This window comes from Lampetra planeri, chromosome 29, assembly GCF_965212315.1.
Source record: "Lampetra planeri chromosome 29, kcLamPlan1.2.h2, whole genome shotgun sequence".
NCBI classification, from domain to species: domain Eukaryota; kingdom Metazoa; phylum Chordata; class Hyperoartia; order Petromyzontiformes; family Petromyzontidae; genus Lampetra; species Lampetra planeri.
The window spans coordinates 1568183-1586505 of NC_136135.1; the positions used below are offsets into that span (position 1 = coordinate 1568183).

Genomic DNA, 18323 nt, shown 5'->3' on the forward strand with positions numbered 1-18323 from the left:
GTCAATGAGAGATGTCGACGGGCTTTTGGGAAGTGGATTGATCATCTTCTTGGTTCTTTCGGTAAAGTCACGTAGAAATAAATAAATAAATACATTTATAAAATAATTAAAATATGTTTTAGTTTTATTATTTTATTAATAAAAAATGTTTTATTTTTATCATTGTATTAATTTCTCTCTACGTGACTTTACCGAAAGAACCAAGAAGATGAATCCCTGCAGTCACGAAAGCTTTAAATGGAAATGGATTGATCATGGCTGGCGATGACGATGATGATGGTGGAGGTTTTTCGGTGGTGGAGAGGAGCTGACGATCCCACACTTGTCGCTAACGTCTCACCGTCCCCACCTGTTTTCTCACCTGCGTGACGTCACGCGAGTATATAAAGGGGCCCGCGCCTGCGCTTCGCCCACCAGGTGTGGCATTTTTTTTTCTCGCTGTGCAGCCAACTTCTCTCCAACCTTCATCCCGTCACCAAGGTGGCTGCCGCTGCCGCTGCTGCTGCTGCTCCTCTCTCTAACCGCGTTGTTACGACTAAAATGTGTTTCCATAAAACTCGATTCATAACCTAAGGCGTGTAATGTCAGAGGCAATGGTGAATATCGCGAGCGGTCACGAAGCTTGGGACGATGTGATTTACTGCAATGTCAATTCGATGCGTTCGCAACTTTCTAACGCGTTTTGACGATAGATCATTTGGGTGCATTGTGAATACTTTGACGCCTGTTCGACGATTATTGCATTGCGTGTGCCCGTTGCGAGATGTGCACGCGTGTATTTGTGGTGCGTGGTGGCGTTCATTGTCGTGAATGCGTGCCTGTGTGTACATTTGTTGGCGTGTTTGTAAGTGTAATGTAAAAAGGGAGAGGCGGTGTAGCAATGAGCGCGCGCTGCGCTACGAACCTGGTGACCCGGGTTCGATTCTCGCTCACGGCCAACACCAGTGACGATTATCTGTACCGGTTCTGGGCCTCTCCTAGGTCGACTCGGCCTTAAATACATCGTCACTAGGGGAGACAAAGGCGGCCGGGGGTGGTGTTGGCCACCCACCCTCTCGTGTGCCGTGCCGGCCTTCATCGGTGCTCGCTAACATCACTTGCCCCAACAGTTTGTTAAGGCTATACGGGGGATCTTTGTCTTGTCAATGTAATTGTGTTCCTTTGCATGAGAATTCGTGTACGAGTGCGCGTTGTTTTTCATTACGCAAACCCTCTGGGTTCAATTCCCACGCCACCTATAACATCGGTGGCGAGTGATATCCGAACCGCTCGGATCCTCCTTCCCCGCGAGGTTTTCATCTCTCCGCTTCAAGTGAAATCTCCCCGTGCCTGGCTGCCCGTCCGCAAACATCGGCGGGCGTGGTCCCGTGGGCCCACGGCTGCAGCAACGTTCGCGCGCCGTGGCCAGCCTCTTGATAGGCGCTCGCAAACGGTGCCAAGCTTGTGAGACTATAACAACGCTGCCGCCTATTCCTTCCCAGGGGGAATCATGGCGAAGGAGTCGAACGCAGGCGGCATTCAGTGGCTGGTGATCATCGGCAACGTGATTATTTTGGTAAGGAGGACAACGGTTTTTTTTTTGTTACAAGTGGGCCTCATGTGGCTCAAGGGGTACAGGTTCTCATAATGGCCCTGTCGGAGGTACTCTGATGAGATGTTGGGTTATTAAAATTCCAGGTTTCTGCCTGCGTTGATTTTAGTTTTGTTCTGTTAACCCGGATTGTCGAGTCGAGCGAGTTGATGAACTACGGCCTGGATACCACTGATTGCACAAGAAAAAAAAACAAATACAGAGCCTGGGGCGGTGGGGGGTGTGTGCCTTTGTTGAGGATAAAGAGTTCGTTTTAAGGGGCTTGATATGGAAGTCGTCCTATGGGGCTGGGCCACCTTCCTTGGGTCATCGGGACTCGCCGTGGTGGCCCACTGATGGCGAGCTGCAACAGTTCCCATATGGGACGCTACGTCTCGTGACGCCTACGGCAAAGCATGTTTTTGTTGCGTTATCGGTCGAAACAAGTGAAGGCAGTAAATTATAAACTCACTATCTGCCTGCTCCATCAGGCAATGGGGGTGGTGTGGAGCTCATTGCTGAGCTAGAAGTGGAACGTCCACATTGCCGTGGTAGGCGTTATGTATATCCTCCATAGAACATCCACTGCTAAAGTTCCCACAATTTGATCGTTATTTTTCACGACCGCAAGAGTGATGGTGATGAGGGTGGCAGTGATGGTGAATAGTGATGGAAGGTGTGGTGATAGCGAGGGTGGGCGGTGATGGCGAGTGTGGCTATAGCGATGATGATCGTGGGTGATGGTGATAGGAATGGTCAATTTAGCGTAAACCCGCGCCTGACTGGGGATTGAACTTGTACCCCTGTGGATTGTCAGTCGAGTACTCTGGCCAGTGACACCTGTGACTGATTAAGCGGCCAAATAATTCCAGCACGCCTGAAGTCACCGCTCCAGTAGTCAAAATCGATTATTGAAACTATCGTATGTATGGCCAATTACATTTCGAGCGCCTATTTTAACGTAAAGATGTTATAAATGACTGTTTTAGATGGTGAAATGGGATATTCTCGAGATGCAGTGTTCCACCACCGCTAATAACAGGTGCTATAGGCTGCTGCAGTGCTACTTTGGGGGCAACAGAGGGCAGCGAAGACGCATCATATACACGTGTACATTCGATCAACGAAGTTTCGGTATAAGGAAGTTTGGATTCACCATCATTACTTTAAACAGCAAAAAAACAAACAAATGCACTGAAATCGCGACGTAATAAAATGTTGATCTGATGTACTCCGGATTCTGGAGCGTTGCTCATCGTAATGTTTATTTCATTTGTTTAACATTGAGTTTTTTAAATATAATGTCGTTGTATACAATATTAATGTTAAGTTATAAATTGTTTATAGCATTACATGGTAAGTTACAAAGGCTGGGAAACGTATCTTCAAAGTACGAATGTTTTTCAATATACGAACAAAGCTTCATGAGCGCATCTACTTGGCACATGGAGGTGTTGCTGTACTGCTGTGCTCCCCCGTCTTTACCAGAGGATGATCAAATGACCCCAACGCCCACGCTGCGTTTAAAGAACCCCTCTAGCAGTGAATTGATTGAAAGGGCTATACAAGTATGTGCAAATAATAATAATCAGAAATATGCAAATGATCAGGGTAAAACCCATCCGTCTTACTATAAATAAAAAGCGACCTTTGCTGAATACAGCATCGTGGATGAGTAATGTGCTGCTGTGGTTAGCAAGTGTTAGGATAGTGTCCAGACTGCAATCTTAAGGTTATGTTAAAAATTTTACAATTGCCAATTTAGAGATGGCCTTAATTTCTAACCAAGTAAGAGCCCAGTTGCGATTCAATTCCTCTCTAGAGATAGAGCTGGGGTTTTATGGTTGATGCCTGGTGCATATTTGCCAACGCAACCAATTTATAATATAAGTAAAAGTTTAACCGCGCATTAACCAGGTTCAATCCAAAGCTGAAGCCCCCACCCACCCATTCTTAATCCATCCCTGTCAAGCATGTGATGTAATATTTATCCATATATACATTTTTTTTAAAGTCTTTTATTTTGCTGTACGATTAGATTTTGGTAAACTGTTTGCAAACAGGCAGCCTTAGATGGGTAAGAATTTCAAACTATTTGGACACGGTTCATCCTATGGCTCTCGGATGTCAGTTTACCAAGCCGATATTTTAGTACCAAATTAGATAAGCTGACTGCCTCCATACACATGTATGTCTCTACACATAATATACTTTTTTTTTTACATGCCATCCATCGGCCCCACGGCCTTCTGGGGGTACATATCTTCAGCAGCCAGTGGTTCAATCCAAGCAAAAACTCTGTGCCCAGACCGACTTCGACTTTCGGTGTGTTCATTTAGAAACACGCCTTCAGAGTATTTGGCTGCTATAAATGTCCACGTGATCAGCCACTTGGTTGAGCAATCATTTGTGGCCAGTTGGCTTCTGAAAAATAGCTATACAGAGTAGCTCCATGGGTGTTACCTGATAAATAAAAAATGGTTTAATTACAAAAAAACCCAGCGTCATCAGCAGTCAGGCTTGCGTAACCCAACACCGGTCGATGAACTGCCTGATGTTTATAAACGAGGGGGCCCGCTTCCCCACGTGAGACGTCGCGCAAGATGATGATTATTGTCGTCCTTGTGGTAGAAGACTAGACGAGCAGGTAATGTGTCCCCCCTGTCCATAGTATATATCTCTCGTGTACACTATTCGCGGCGTGATGTTTAACACGGCGTCGATTCGATGGCCATTCGGGGACGGCGGCAGGGGTGGGTTTGGCTTTGGGGTACGGGCGCGTCTCCGGCACGAACTTTTTGAATATAAATGCGGCTCTTGTTCCGACGTTTTTTTGCGTAGAAACGTGTCAAACTGGTCCCGCGACATTCCCTCCCTTCACGCGCACCCTGCAGCACTGCGGCATTTTACCCTCACCCACCCACCATCACCCCCACCCCACCCACCCCAACCCACATTTGATCCCCCCCCACCCCCGTTCCAAATGACCCCCAGGCATTCTTTGATTCTCCCCTCTCGCTTGTCGCGTGTTAAAATCTCTTGAGAAATGCGGTGCCATTTGATTGTGGGGTGGGGTTCTCACTCTGGTGGTGACGTGACATTCCGTGATTTGTGGAGCTCACGTATACAGGGTTTTTTTGTGTTAAAGCTCTCTGAAGATGTTGGCCAACGCGCTCAAAAACCACCCGTGCTCTGTCCAGAGTTGGGTTTGTTGTTGTTGTTGTGGGGGGGCGGGGGTTCTGTTTGTACCAGCATGTGGATTTTCACAAACCACATTTAGAAAATACAGACATGACAAATTGATTGACGCAATTGCTCACTCGCAATGTACATTTTCAAAGAGCCTTACTTCACAATACTATTAAGTTTTAGATAATTAAATAGTGGGGGGGGGGGGGGGGGTTGGTCACAAGACAATCTGGACCAACCTGTAGGTTATCACGCAAGCATGGAAGCCTCCCCGAGTATCTCAGATTGTTTTAGGCAAGTCGTTAGACATTGCGATGTTTGCCCAACTCCCTTTTGCTTAACGAATAATATTCTTCGTGTTCTTATGCTGTCAGTCGGCTTCCATGATGATGGGGCCCACATGTAGTCCCCTCCACGTGATGTGTGTGGCGAGATGTTAACTCCCTCGCCTGGTATACAGGGGGTCGTGGGTTCGATCCCAACCCTTGACGCCTGCTGTATATTTGTTGTTTGCATGTCTTTCTCCCCGTGGATTCTTCTCCGGGTCCTCCGGTTTTGCCCCGCGCATTTAGAATCCACATGCGTTTACAGTATTTGGCTGCAATAAATTGCCACAAGTGGGCCACTTAATTGAGTGAGCTAGCATCTGTGATAGCCACGTCGCTTCTGAAAAAGAGCTATATTGCTCGGTGGGCTTTACCTGGTAAAATACAATATTATTTAGTTATTAGTTTATATAGTTTACCATTAGAATTTTTTAAAGCAGACAAACCCCCTGCATCGGATAGTTTGCAGTGTATGTTCTGTACAGATTGTGTGCTGCTGTCCCTGCGTAAATGCCCTCCTTGTGCCAAATTCTGTTAAAGATAAATAATAACGTAATTTACCCCGAGGAAAGCCGTACCGAGTTTCATTTTTGCAGGAGAATCGCTGCTGAAGTCACCGTGTTTGGCCAGTTTTTTTATTTTCTAGAGTTGCATAATGTGGGAGAGAACCAGAGGTCGTCGCGGAGAAACCCCACCATGTACCCAAGCAGACGAGACTCAACGCTCCAGACACATGGGTCCTGACAAACCCCACTTGCTGCACTGCCGTCAGTGACGACTGCACAGTGCCAGAGGGTCGGGGAGCTTTTTACAAATCTCAAGCAATGGATCACAGAAGTGTGAAGTGGTAGGCACGTCCAGATATTCATCCTTCAAAGGTCAAAAAGCAATTTCCGTCTCTGAAGAGCAGTGCCAGCAATGCTCATTTCCCCATTTCACAGCGCTGAGTCGGTGGTGGAGCTTTCAAACCCCCTATTTCACGGCCGAGCCACGCCCCATAAGAGATAGGTCTTGATATTACAGAGGTACTAATTTTAATCGCCCTCGAGGGACTGTGGGCTGGATCGACAACGCCCGAACCGGAATTTTGAACTCTCTCAACCTTGCAATAGTTGTGACTTGTTACGACGACTGCAATATAATACAATGTATGGAAACGTATCATCATCATTACAAGCCATTATTCATCCACTGCTGGATGAATGCCTCTGATAAAAGTTGGCTTTCTAAAAAGGACACCAAACCATCGTCATCCCCACACAGAAGTCACGTGATTTACAGGAAGCTTGAGCTCACTCGGGATAAATAGTATTTGATTGGGCCCGATAACAATTCGGTTGTAAAAAATATATATTCCTGATTTAACAGTCATTTTTTTACACTTTTGTGATGCATTGCCGGGTTCAGTTCTCATTTCAATCGACTCCGAATCGGCATTGCGCGTCCACATTTATTTAAGTGCAAAACCACACAAGTCACAAAAGGGTGGGGGCCCCTCTTCATGACGTCAACAGCGAACCGAGACGGGTGCGGTGCGCTTTGAGACACCGGTTTCATCGCGAGCAGCTCACGGCTGCATGCGAACCCTGCTGGGTGCTCCGGCATGGCCATTATGAACCGTGCCCTAGATCACAGTACATCTTTTTAACAAAATTACGTGGTTGTCTTCGTTTTTCCTCGCTGTAAACGCATTGGGGAGGAATTGGAGAGCAAAGTTAGTCGTCCGACCGGTCTGTCCTTAAATACCAAACGCTGCAACTCTGCGGCTCTTAAATAATGTTCTATGAACACTCTGACCATGACACAGTGCTATTACTATATTTAGCATGTGATTCAAGACTCGCGGTAATTGTATTGTCCGTTTTGTAAAGTCTCAGACTTGTCGCAGGAAAATGTTGAGTTTATGACGTGCGCCGCCAAAGGCTTTGATGTTTGGAAAAAGAGGAAACATCGCTGTCAATTATTCAACAAATCTGTTTTCATTGTTAGGGTTGGGCATGGGTTTTGTTTGGGCCAGGACTATTTCTCACTCGATGTTTTCCGGTTCGCTTGTCGACTGGAATAAGCATGCGAAGAGTAACCATATCCATCGCAAGAGACATGGTGTGCATGGTGCGGAAATTATTTCCAGTTTGCCGACCTGCACCGTCCCTGGCTTGAAATTACGCCCTCTGTAAGCTGTATTGAAGATGAATAAATGTGTTAATTTAGTGACACGACTCTGGTAGCAATTGGAGGGAAGAAAAACAACATCAATTTTAAAAATACAAAATATAGTTGACCCGCTCTCAAGCGCAGTCGGCGAGGTTGCTGGTCTCGGCGCGGTCGCAATGAGGAACGAGTCGGACAGGGCGAGGAGGTGTCACGGTCTCTCGCCGTGTAGCCGCGTGGGAAGGTGCTCGCGAGTGCGTGGGCGGTGGCTATGCAAGAGTGGGTGTGGCTGCCATCTTCCCCGTGTGTCCCCAGTTGAGCCTCTTCGAGAAACTGGGAGGCTCAACTGGACATCTCTGAAAAAGAGCTTTATAGCTCGTCAGATTCAACCAGTATAAATAAACATTCTGGTTCTGATTCTGTTTGCCTCGCTCTTATTTCCCTCCATGTTGGCTCTCCCCCACCGCCTCCACCGCCCCAGCTGTGTGGCATCACGCTGACCGCCGTGACCATCTGGGTGGTGACCGATGGCTATAAGGTGTACCCCATCCTCGGCATGGCGCACAACGACGACGTCTTCGCCGGCGCGTGGATCGCCATCTTCACGGGCATGGCGTTCTTCCTGCTGGGCTTCGTGGGGATCATCGCCGCGCTGCGCATGACACGGAAGCTCCTGCTTGGGGTACGGCTCGCTCACGCGTTGGGGCCCCATCGCTCGCTCCCGAGAAGGATTTTCTCCGGTCGGCAAAGAGAACTGTGCACTGGGAGAGAGCCGACGTTGATTATTATGCAGGGTGGCCCCAAACTGAAGGGTGCATTAGGGTATTATTTAATTTATTTAAACGCTGAGATTAAAACATTTTAATTTTAAATCACGACGTTTCGGGCGCAACACAAGACATGTCGTTTCCCCAATGTAACAATCACCACAGGTGCAACTTAGTTTGTAAGACTCCATGTCAGGAATGACATCCTTCACAGATGGGATTAGATCACGGATTTTGTGTATTGTACTGAATCGGACCTAGATCTTGTGTTTGTTTAAGATTTTGGAAATATTTTTGGTAACGCCTGCTATGTATGGTAACGTGATGGTTTTGATCGGCGTCTCAGGGGGTTGTTTCTCCATGGTTGGAGAAACAGCTTGGCGGATAATGTGGTCTGAATATCCATTAATCTTAAGGGCCTGGTGTACGTGTTCCAGTTCACTGGCTAGGTGGTGTTAGTCAGAAATGCAGTGGGCCCTATGGTGTAGTGTTTTTATGAGGGAATTCTTCTGTGCCGGATGGTGGTGGGAATCAGGTTTCGGATAGGAATCTGTGTGGGTGGCTTTCCTGTAGACAGTGTCCCAAAGAGCCATCAGGTCTCTTCTCAAACAAACATCCAGGAATGGTAGCTTACCATCCTTCTCCACTTCGATGGTGAATTTGATGGATGGGTGTATAGAATTAATGTGGGTGAGAAATTGGTTCAGTGCTGGCAGGCCATGTGGCCAAATGACGAAAGTGTCATCCACATATCTCTTCCACAAGGAAGGACGTAGGGTGGATGTCTGGTGGCATCCGTTTCAAATTTGTCCATGAAAACATTCGCTATCACTGGTGGTAAGGGGGGAACCCATGGGGGTACCTTCATTTTGTTTGTAGAAAGTACCATTCCAGGTGAAGTAAGTGTTGGTAAGGAACATCAGAGTTCAGTCCATGTTGGACTAAATCTTCAATTATTGCTAAGGTGTCAGGCACAGGAGCCTTGGTGAACAGAGAAAGAACATCAAAGCTGACGAGAAAATAATCTGGGAGACAGTGAAATGCCCTTGATTAGAGAGACCAAGTGAGCTGAGTTATGCACTGCTGAGGTCATCTTGCCAGTGAATGGAAGCAAGGTATCAGACAGAAAACGGCCAGCTTGTAGGTAGGTGTAGTGCCTTCTTTATGGATCTTAGGAATACCATAGAATCTGGGTGGTCTGGCAGCAGAAGGTTTTCGTGAGAGCCGTTTGACTGGTTTGATTAGAGAAGTCGAACTGGTAATGATATCGTTGGTTTTGTAGTCGGGCTGTTAGTAGGATGTTTGTTGATTTTGGTGTAGCTGCCATCATTAAGAAGGTCCTGGATTTTGTTGTTGTATGTGGCTTTATCCATGATGACAGTAGCATTGCCCTTGTCGGCTGAGAGGATGGCTATGTCATCCCTCTTTTTCAATTTTGTGAGTTCAAAGCGCTCATTTTTGCTGATGTTACTACCTTAAAAATGTTGAGAAATCCGCATCTCCAGTTTCTTCAGCTTCCTACCCCCCAGCACCGGCATGTTGTCGTGCTCGTATCGGAGCTTGCAGAACCCCACTCCCCCTACCCCACACCCCCACCCTCTCTCTCTCTCTCCTCCCTGGCTCCTCCCCCCTCTCTTACCTATATGGCCTCTTGTTACAGCAGCCCTTTTGCCCACTTCAACAATTGTTTCTTGCTGTGGTTGTCCCACCTGATGACGGACGCTTGTGTTGCACTCGAAACGTCGTGATCTAATTTGTTAAATTTTCTCCCTACGTGACTTTACCGAAAGAACCAAAGAGTATGGATCCCTGCAGTCACGAAAACTTCAAATCTAGATACAAATGTTGTTTGTTAAAGTTAATACTTTATCGATTGTCGTAATTCACATCTATTTTTAAATCCTTTATATTAAGTTCGCTTGCTTGCTTGCTTGCGCGCTTACGACCGTGCAAATCTTTCGGTCGTTTTTTAACCCACTTCCCGTGATCCAATCAAGCTGACATTTTGCACACAGACTCGTTGTGCGTGACAATTTATTTTCGTGAAAATGTTTTTCCAAAATTTTCCACTTTTTAGGAAAAAAACAAATATTTAATTTAAAATACCAATGTGATAAAAATGAAACTCTTACTCAAGAAAAACAGAAATTAATAATAAAATAAAACCGATGCCACGCATATAAAGGATTTATAGTGAAAAACTTAGTTTTTACGGGTTAATTTTTTCTCCTTCCTGTGGGGTCACCTCAAATCTGTCGGTTAGAAAACTCGAGCAAGAGCCACGGGATGAATTGAGACCTAAAACCACGCACTAAATTCATTTCAAAAGATAATTCGTGCACGCATTAATGAGTGGAAGTTAGTTTGAACATTTGTTAAAACATTTTAAATAACCCCATCTGCCCTGATTTTTGGGCCACCCTGCCAGCCCAACGACTTTTTCCTCGCCTAGGCAATAGCCGCTCACCTGCCTACGCAAGGACCTGCACTCACCTGGTGTGTCCGTCTCACCTGGGTGTGCGTCTGTGTGTCACTCATTTGGGTGTGCGTCTGTGTCCCCCCCCGTGCCTCTGCAGTACATCGTGTGCATGCTGGTCGTCTTCGCGTTCGAGTCGGCGTCCTGCATTACCTCGTTCACGCAACGAGACTACGTGAGTGTCCTCTGCGTGCCTGTGTGCGTGTGTGTGGAGGAGTGGCAATGTAGTGGTTGGCGCACTGTGCAGCGCACCCGGCGATCCGGGTTCAATTCCCACTTGTGGCCAACATCGGTGATGGATCTATATTTCCACACCCTTCCTGGGCCTCTCCCCTTTAGGTCGGCTTCACCTCGAATGAATGCCTGGTGCTGCAGTGTGTTTAAACATTCAGCACTGGGGAGACAAAGGCAGTCTGGTGTGGTGCGGGCCACTAGAGAGGGCGGGGCTGGTATCATCCCCTTGTGTAGGCATTTCATAGTGAAGTTGATGATGCCAGCAGCAAGGGTGGGGTTATTCACAAATGGGAACCAAAAGCTTTTGTTTCTTATGTACGTAGAACTTATTTCGCACCGTACATCGCCAACCATGCCGAGATGCTCCAGCTACGTTGTTAGACCCCACGAGTGTGTGATTTTAGCGGAGCGGGGGGTGGTGGAGTTTTACTTGTTTTTTACAATAGTTTTTCCCGAACTGAGCTATGAAATGTTTGGAGCGATGCATTCACACGTGTTACCCGCCTTCTAAATAGCGCAGCGACGTGCGGGGAATGGGGGGGCGGTGGAGGCGTCGTACCCTCTCATCCGCGCGAGCCACCATCCTTTTAATTCCATGTTGCTTGCTCCCCTCCCTACCTCGTCCTCCCACGCTGCCCCTACCCCACAGCTGGTGGGCGACAAAAACTTCCTGCTGAAGCAAATGCTGACGGAGTACCCGAGCGACACCTACCCAGCCTACACGGAAACGTGGAACATGTTCATGCGAGAGGTGAGCCACGGCCATGCTGTACGCGTGGTCACAGTGCTGTGGTGAAGAGGTGGGGGGGAGGTGGAGAGATACATCCACCGGATCGCTTCGCCGGGCTCTTCCGTCGGGTCGATCGGTGATGGCGTTGCGGCCTCGTCCGGAGTCTCCTTGATGGCCAGATCATTTAAAAATACAAAAATAATTATCTAGAGGACGGTAAAGTCACATTTCGTGATAGTCTCTCTGCTGTATGAGCGGCGCAAATATCAAATATACTCGACTACAACTATAATTATTATTGGTGACTTGATGGATCCCGGATAGGCAAATGAGACCACGATTCCCCTGGTCAGGTCGGCGAAAAGATGTCTGCCCCGATTTTGACAACGTGTCAACGATTCTAAAGATTTGGGACTTCCCGATTGTCGATCGCGACACTGCAGCGGTTTTGCGCATAAGGGCGGGATACTTTCAAAGAGTTGCGAGGTGTCGCGGCGAACCATAAATATGTAGTGAGTGACTTCCGAGACGCGTCGAGTAGAAGGCTGCTTCTTTATTAAGAGCACACGGGGCGATACACTTCGTAACGCAGCTACACATAAGGTATCCTACCACGCAGCCCATCTCCGTCATGCGCTACGCTGGCTGGTTGACGAGCCTAGCGGCGGCGACGGAGCTGATCTTGCAGAAGAACAGCCACGTGGTCGAAGACGAAGAGTTGACGATGAGCAGCATCGCAGCCAGGACGCAGGTCCCACACTAACAGCCCCGAACCGCTGGTTCAGTCCCTCCAATATCTGCCGGCCGTGGCCAAGCTCCACCTCTAGCCACGCCCCCTTTCCAGAACCTTCGGGCAGGTTCCCGGAGCTTCTCGACTGACTCCGCCCTTCACCTTTACCCCAGATACGCTCCCCTTATGATAAGGCATTATGTCATGCAGCCATAACCGTAATTACCCCTACAGGCCGGCAGGTGTAACTCTGTCATTACACATATACATGGTGCTTCAAAAAAATGTTAACACTATGGAGAATTTGCAACAATACCGCTAGAAATGTGCTGCCTCCGGGCTCTGGAGACCACCTGGAGAAGATTTCAGGCACGCGTTGACAACGATGGCGAACTAGTGGAGTACTCTTTGACTTTTTCCATTCAAAACGATAGTCCCATATAAGTGTAACATTTTTTTTCAAGCACCCTGTTGTATATGGGTGCTGCGGTGGCGAGATGTTAACTATCTCGCCTGGTATACAGGGTGCCGTGGGTTCCATCCCAACCCTGACGCCTGTATATATGGAGTTTGGACGTTCTCCCCGTGGTCGCGTGCATTTTTCTCCAGGTCCTCAGATTTTTGTCCCTCCACACTTAGAATCGGCGTGCGTTCAGAGTATTTGGCCGCTCTAAACGTCCACGTGATGAGCCGCTCCATGATGAGTTATCGTTTGTGGGTGTTACCTGCTAAAAAAGAGCTACGTAGCCGGGTGGGTGTTACCTGCTAAATAAAAATAGTTTAAGTTCAGTTGAATTTGTTTTAAGCTCAAGCATTGTGCTTTCACGCCTGCGCTGTGTACGAAAGGTCGCGCCGATCTGCAAACCCACTGTGGTAACGCCTCCCAAATCTCTGCAAGTCACTCGATATCCACATACTGTCATAGCACGAGGGGAAGGGCGAATGATATAACTCGTCTCTCTGTCCCATGACTTAATGTCGTTTTTTCTTATTATTTTAGTACTTTGCTTGTTTGCTCCGGAAAGCCACCGGGTCTCAAGAAGTTTTTTTTTTTCAGATGGTGTCCTGCCAAGTTTTGTTTTTGGAGTGGGGGGAGAAGGGGGGGGTGATGGGGCAGTAGCCAAATTGCTGCTGTGTAATTCCAATTGAGTCATTTGCGGCATAGTCTTTCAACATAGCGTTGTTTGGCCAATGCCGGGTTGCATTGTGTGTGCGTGTGTTGTTTTTGTTTCGTTCGTTTAGCTGTCCAATCCATACAACTGTATATCCATCGAGTTATCTGTCCGTCCACTCATCCTTTTTTCCATCTGTGCGGCACCCCTGAACGTCCGTGCTTCGAACACAGCAAAAGTGTTGCGGCTCCAACGGTCCCACGGACTGGCTCACGTACACCTCCAAGTTTTCCGAAGCTCACAACAACGACGACGTCAACTTCCCGTGGCCCATGCACTGCTGCGTGCTGAGCAAGGACGGTCCGCCGCTGAACATCACCTACTGCCGCCTCGGCATGGACGGATACGTGAACACCGCGGTGAGGATGCAGACGCGGTGGCCATCGCGTCGCTCGCGCCGCGACGAGTGATAAAAATTTTTTTATTTTTACCCGGTAAGGGGCCCCCCACTGGCTTGTTGTCGTGTGGACATTCATAGTGGGGGGAGGGGGGGGGACTGGAGCGCCCGGAGAAAAATACACGCGACCACAGGGAGAGAGAGACATGCAAGCTCCAAATATACAGCGAGGTGTCAGGGTCGGGATCGTGACCCCACGACCTCCTGTATACCAGGCGAGGTAGTTAACATCTCCGAGCCGCTGTGGCGCTTTGTCACGGTCGTGTCGCTCGGAGTGCTCTTCGTGGTCGGTGCAGTCCGTGCAGGGAATGTGCAGTGCTGATGGAGTTTAGCTGCCTACCCTCTTAAACCTATTTACCCGAATTATCTTTCATATGTATGTGGAACAACAGTGGACTTTTTTAGGTTGGATCGCGTACATTTTTACGCCTTGAAAAACCCGCCACCACCCGACAGCCAATTGGTGAGGTCCGTCATGTAAACAAAACATGCAAATTAGTTTCTTGTTCGGCGCACATCGGTGAGCTGGAGGGTAAACCCACAACAACAGAAATCCCTTGTGGATAATATTGGTCACGAACGCCTACCTGTTAAACTGATATGTTGAGCGTCTTCCACACCGTACGTAGCCAAGCGTGCTCATCGGAGGTGCGGGGAGAGGCCAACACCACTAAACAACAGAAGGCAGTTTTAAAGCAATTAGTTTTCAATCAAAGCTGGTTTCTTTCAGCCCGTACGGCGAGACCTCCCCTGAAGTTGTGAGCGGTTCGCCAGCTGCAGAGCGCGCGTGATGGCTTGGTGCGATCAGTGAACCGGTGTGATGGCGTTTGTCGGTCCACCGTGCCCTGCGCCAGTGACAACCTTGGTGCTCTCTCGCTGCGATGCAATTTGGGGTCGTACCGCGCGAGTGCGGTGTATGGCACTCCACGTTGCCGGGCAACTTCTGCGACCAGCTGTCGAGCCGCAACCCGCAAACATTTCCAAAAAAACCTCTGGGATAGTCTGAAGCTCTCTCGCTGGTAAATGAGGTTTGGTGGGGGGGGTGGTTGGGGGGTGGTTGGGCTAGCGACCACCCCACGAAGTCGCTCGCTGTGCACCCGAGGTAATAACGGTGGCGACTGCATCCCACAGGGCTGCTTCGATTACTTTAGCGCGGCCGTGAATCGCTACACGTGGGGCGTCGCCTGGTTCGGATTCGCCATCCTCTGCTTCACGGTACGTACTGGATGCTGCGTCGCTCAAACGCCGTCGTCGTGATTGTTGTCATCACCACCACCACCACCATCATTGGCATTATCACCAAATGCATCGTATCATAATTGTTTTTCACCATTGTTATCCATCAACGGTATAACAGTCGTCAGCTGCAGCAGTAGCAGCATTAAGAATGCTCAATAATTGAATTGGCCAGACGACAACAAAAAATTGTCCTTGTTCGTGATTTGTATTTGTTATTATATTGCTGTAATGATTTGCCGTTAACGTGGCTTGTGTGTGTGTGTCTCACGTGGTGTGCGTGTGTGCGTGCCTGTACGTGTGGTACCGTGATGTGTGTGTCATCGTGGCTTGCGCGCGCGGTGCCATGCCGTGTCTGCAGTTCTTCGTTCTCGTTGGAGCCATGTACCTGTACACGGTCGCATAAAGGACACCAGCTCAACCGCCACGGAGGAGAACCTCCTGCACCACCGGCTCAACAACCCTCTTGCAACTGACAGCCTTCCCACGTTCCCGGCACACTCATCGTGACCTGACCCATTCGCCCGAGCCACTCACCCTGACCCACCCTGTGGATATCGCAGTAATTCGTTTTGAAAGCGCCGTCGTTCCAGATCGTGTCTGTTGGTTGTGTGTCTCCGCTGTTGTTTTAATGGCGAGCGGCATAACATCCACCTGGTGAACGTGCAACGTTGGACCAACGTTCCATGTTTACTGGGCGGTGGTATGGTGAGAACACTTGTACTGATACGTCGGCGGCGTTTTTAATAAAGGATATGTACAGCTACGGGAGGTAGTGTTTTTGCGGTTGTGCCGTTATAGCTCTCCGATGCGTCTTTTAGGTTGTTCGACACGATGTCCGACAATTCGGTCCCGTGAAGAAGCACGTGGGCTCGAAACGTCGGACACCGTGCCCAATGATGCACGGCGCGACCTTGAGCATGCATCGGAGAGCTCTTTGTTTGTCCAGCTGTTTGAGCCCGTTCCCAGAACGTGCCCAACACAACGCATTATAACCCCCACGTAGACACGGTCGCCTTTTGTATACTCATTACAACTATTCGTCACACCAAATTATTTTCTTTAACTCCAATCTACGGGAGCTTCGTCATCCCGAATCTAAAGTTTCCACGAGTCACAATCGGCTTCAGTCGGCGCAAGAAACCCATCGAGAGAGCGAGGACTGGCGGGGTGAGGAAGCGGTTTCTCATGCGGCTGAATTTCCAATTCCTTCCATCGACCGGCACTCCGATGATGTCGCTGCACTGCGAAGCGCTGCAGTTGTTGCCGATGTGTTGTAGCCCATCGTGTGATGGCACGCCACCCGAATGTCAATTCGCAAGCCACTCGCGAAGGATGTAAAACACCTTTGTAACGGTCGCGTTATGGACATCGGTTTGCAAGAAACGTGTGCCCAGTTATCACTGTCGGAGCTCGGGGGAGGTGGCGGTGTGGGTCTCTAGCCAGCAACGGTTCCAACCACATGCCTACGTCGGATGCCCCCGGCGTTTCATGTTTGCGGCGCGCACGACCATCGACCGTTTTTGTTCGTTCTTGTGTCCACCGCAGTTCGTTTAAATCGTGCCAAAGAACGGTCGTCTGTAGTTTTTCGTTTTCGTGATCATCGAGAAGAAGACCACCGAACCTCGTGGGGCTAGGGGGTGGGGCTGGGTCTGGGTCTGCCTTGTTTTTAAACCCAATGATTATTTTTTTTGAGGGATTAAGTAATTGACTCCGATTTTGCCATCGTGAAACCGTGCCGCCCAAATCTGAGCACTGCGGCGCCGCAGCTCCCGTGATGTCTCTCTCTCCCTGTCTCTCTCTCCCTCCCTGTCTCTCTGTCTCTCTGTCTGTCTCTGTGTCTCTCTCTCTGTCTCTCACACGCGTGTACATACCTCCTCGACGTGGACGCGACCCAACGTTCAGACGGACGGCTGTTACCTTGTCGCTATACGCGCTCTGCGTGTACCCGGAGCCACGGGTGTCTGACCTGACGTGTCTTTTTTTTTTTTAAAAGCTTCGTTAAAGAGAGGGGGAGATTAAAAATAAAAAGGCTTCGAAGTCTCCTTTTGCAATCGCCGTCCGCAGCGCCCTGGCGATGTGGCGTCCGCTGCGCTGCGAAACGCCGGGACCGTTTGTGGCGCTCGCAATGTTTTGGTGCCACCTGAAAGTCGATTTTGTTTTGGTCCTTTCCGCTCTCGAAGCTTCAGAGTCTCGCGTGCGTGGGGGTTGACGATCCGGATCATGCGGCGCTGCGGCGAGACACGAGCCAGTTCGGGTTCTTTGGGTGGCATTCTTTTTTTTTAGTTTTTCTTGAAGTGGTTTGCAACCGCAATTACACCGTGTTTTGTGTAGCGTATATTATATGGTGATGATATTTGTAGAGTAGTCCCCTTTTTCTTGTCTGTGTGTAATCTTCATACCTACAATTTAGTCTTAACAAAGTAAGTACCGTTGTAATCGTAAAATATTCAGGTAAATCGAAGTAGACTGATTTATGATTTGGGGGTGTGTCGGAGGCGTAATAATGACATTGCGGATAAATTCTGTTGTGTTTTCACCTCCTGGCGTTGTGGTGCGTGTTTTGTCGTCCGGCGAGATGAAACATATTTTAAACTTGACCGAACAAACCATGGGGGCGAACACGTCCACGCGAATCGGTCCACGCGGCGTCAATCGAACTTGGAAAATTGGACCCGTGCAGGTTGAGTGGTCGGTCATAGTTTGTCTCCCAGAGCTGAAGGCCCTGCCAGCATCGTGGTTGTCGCGAGGTCTCCGAAGGTGGCCGATTGCCCGGTACAGCGTGCAGCGTGTTGGGCCCCACGGCGTGTTGGCCCATTGGGTCAACCGTCCCAACTAACGTTGGCAACGTTGAACTGGGTGGGGGTGGGGTGGCCTCATCGATTTCGACACCTTCCCTGAAACTGGCAGGGGGAGTCGTGAAGGTCGTCGTGCATTTCGACACCTCGCGTGCGCACTTGTCAGTCCGGGATTTTGGGTCGTTTTTTTTTAAACAGTCGTGCGATTTCTATATTTGTAAGCATTATGTACACTGATTATAATAATACGTATATATATATCTCAATAAATGTTCTATTTTGAACTGGGCTGTTGACGGCAGTTGCGTTTTAATTGGAACCTTTCGCCGAGGTTGTGGGAGGCTAGGGGTGGCTGTTTACCGAGGCTGTTCGAACGAGGACCGATTTATTTTTTTTCTAAACCCTAAACGATTGTCACCAGCGTTTGGCCGCATTTACCAGGAGCGCACCTCTTTAGGCTCTGTGCGGCAATGACCTCAAGTAGAGTTGTGAACCTGCACCGGACTTCACACACGGAACCCATCGCCGCCCGAGGCTATGGGTCCCC

The 18323-nt window shown here is 48.9% G+C and overlaps 1 protein-coding gene across 1 annotated transcript; it reads left to right on the top strand.

Annotated features, from left to right (window-relative positions):
• Positions 1–374: 374 nt before the first annotated feature.
• On the top strand, positions 375–18060 carry UPK1A (uroplakin 1A). The gene is made up of 8 exons (XM_078608066.1): positions 375–480; positions 1482–1555; positions 7718–7918; positions 10580–10654; positions 11363–11464; positions 13519–13704; positions 14874–14957; positions 15340–18060. Exons 2-8 carry the CDS (start codon positions 1490–1492, stop codon positions 15382–15384), a joined length of 759 nt encoding a protein of 252 aa, XP_078464192.1. The 5' UTR covers positions 375–480; positions 1482–1489; the 3' UTR covers positions 15385–18060.
• The last annotated feature ends 263 nt before the right edge of the window (positions 18061–18323 follow it).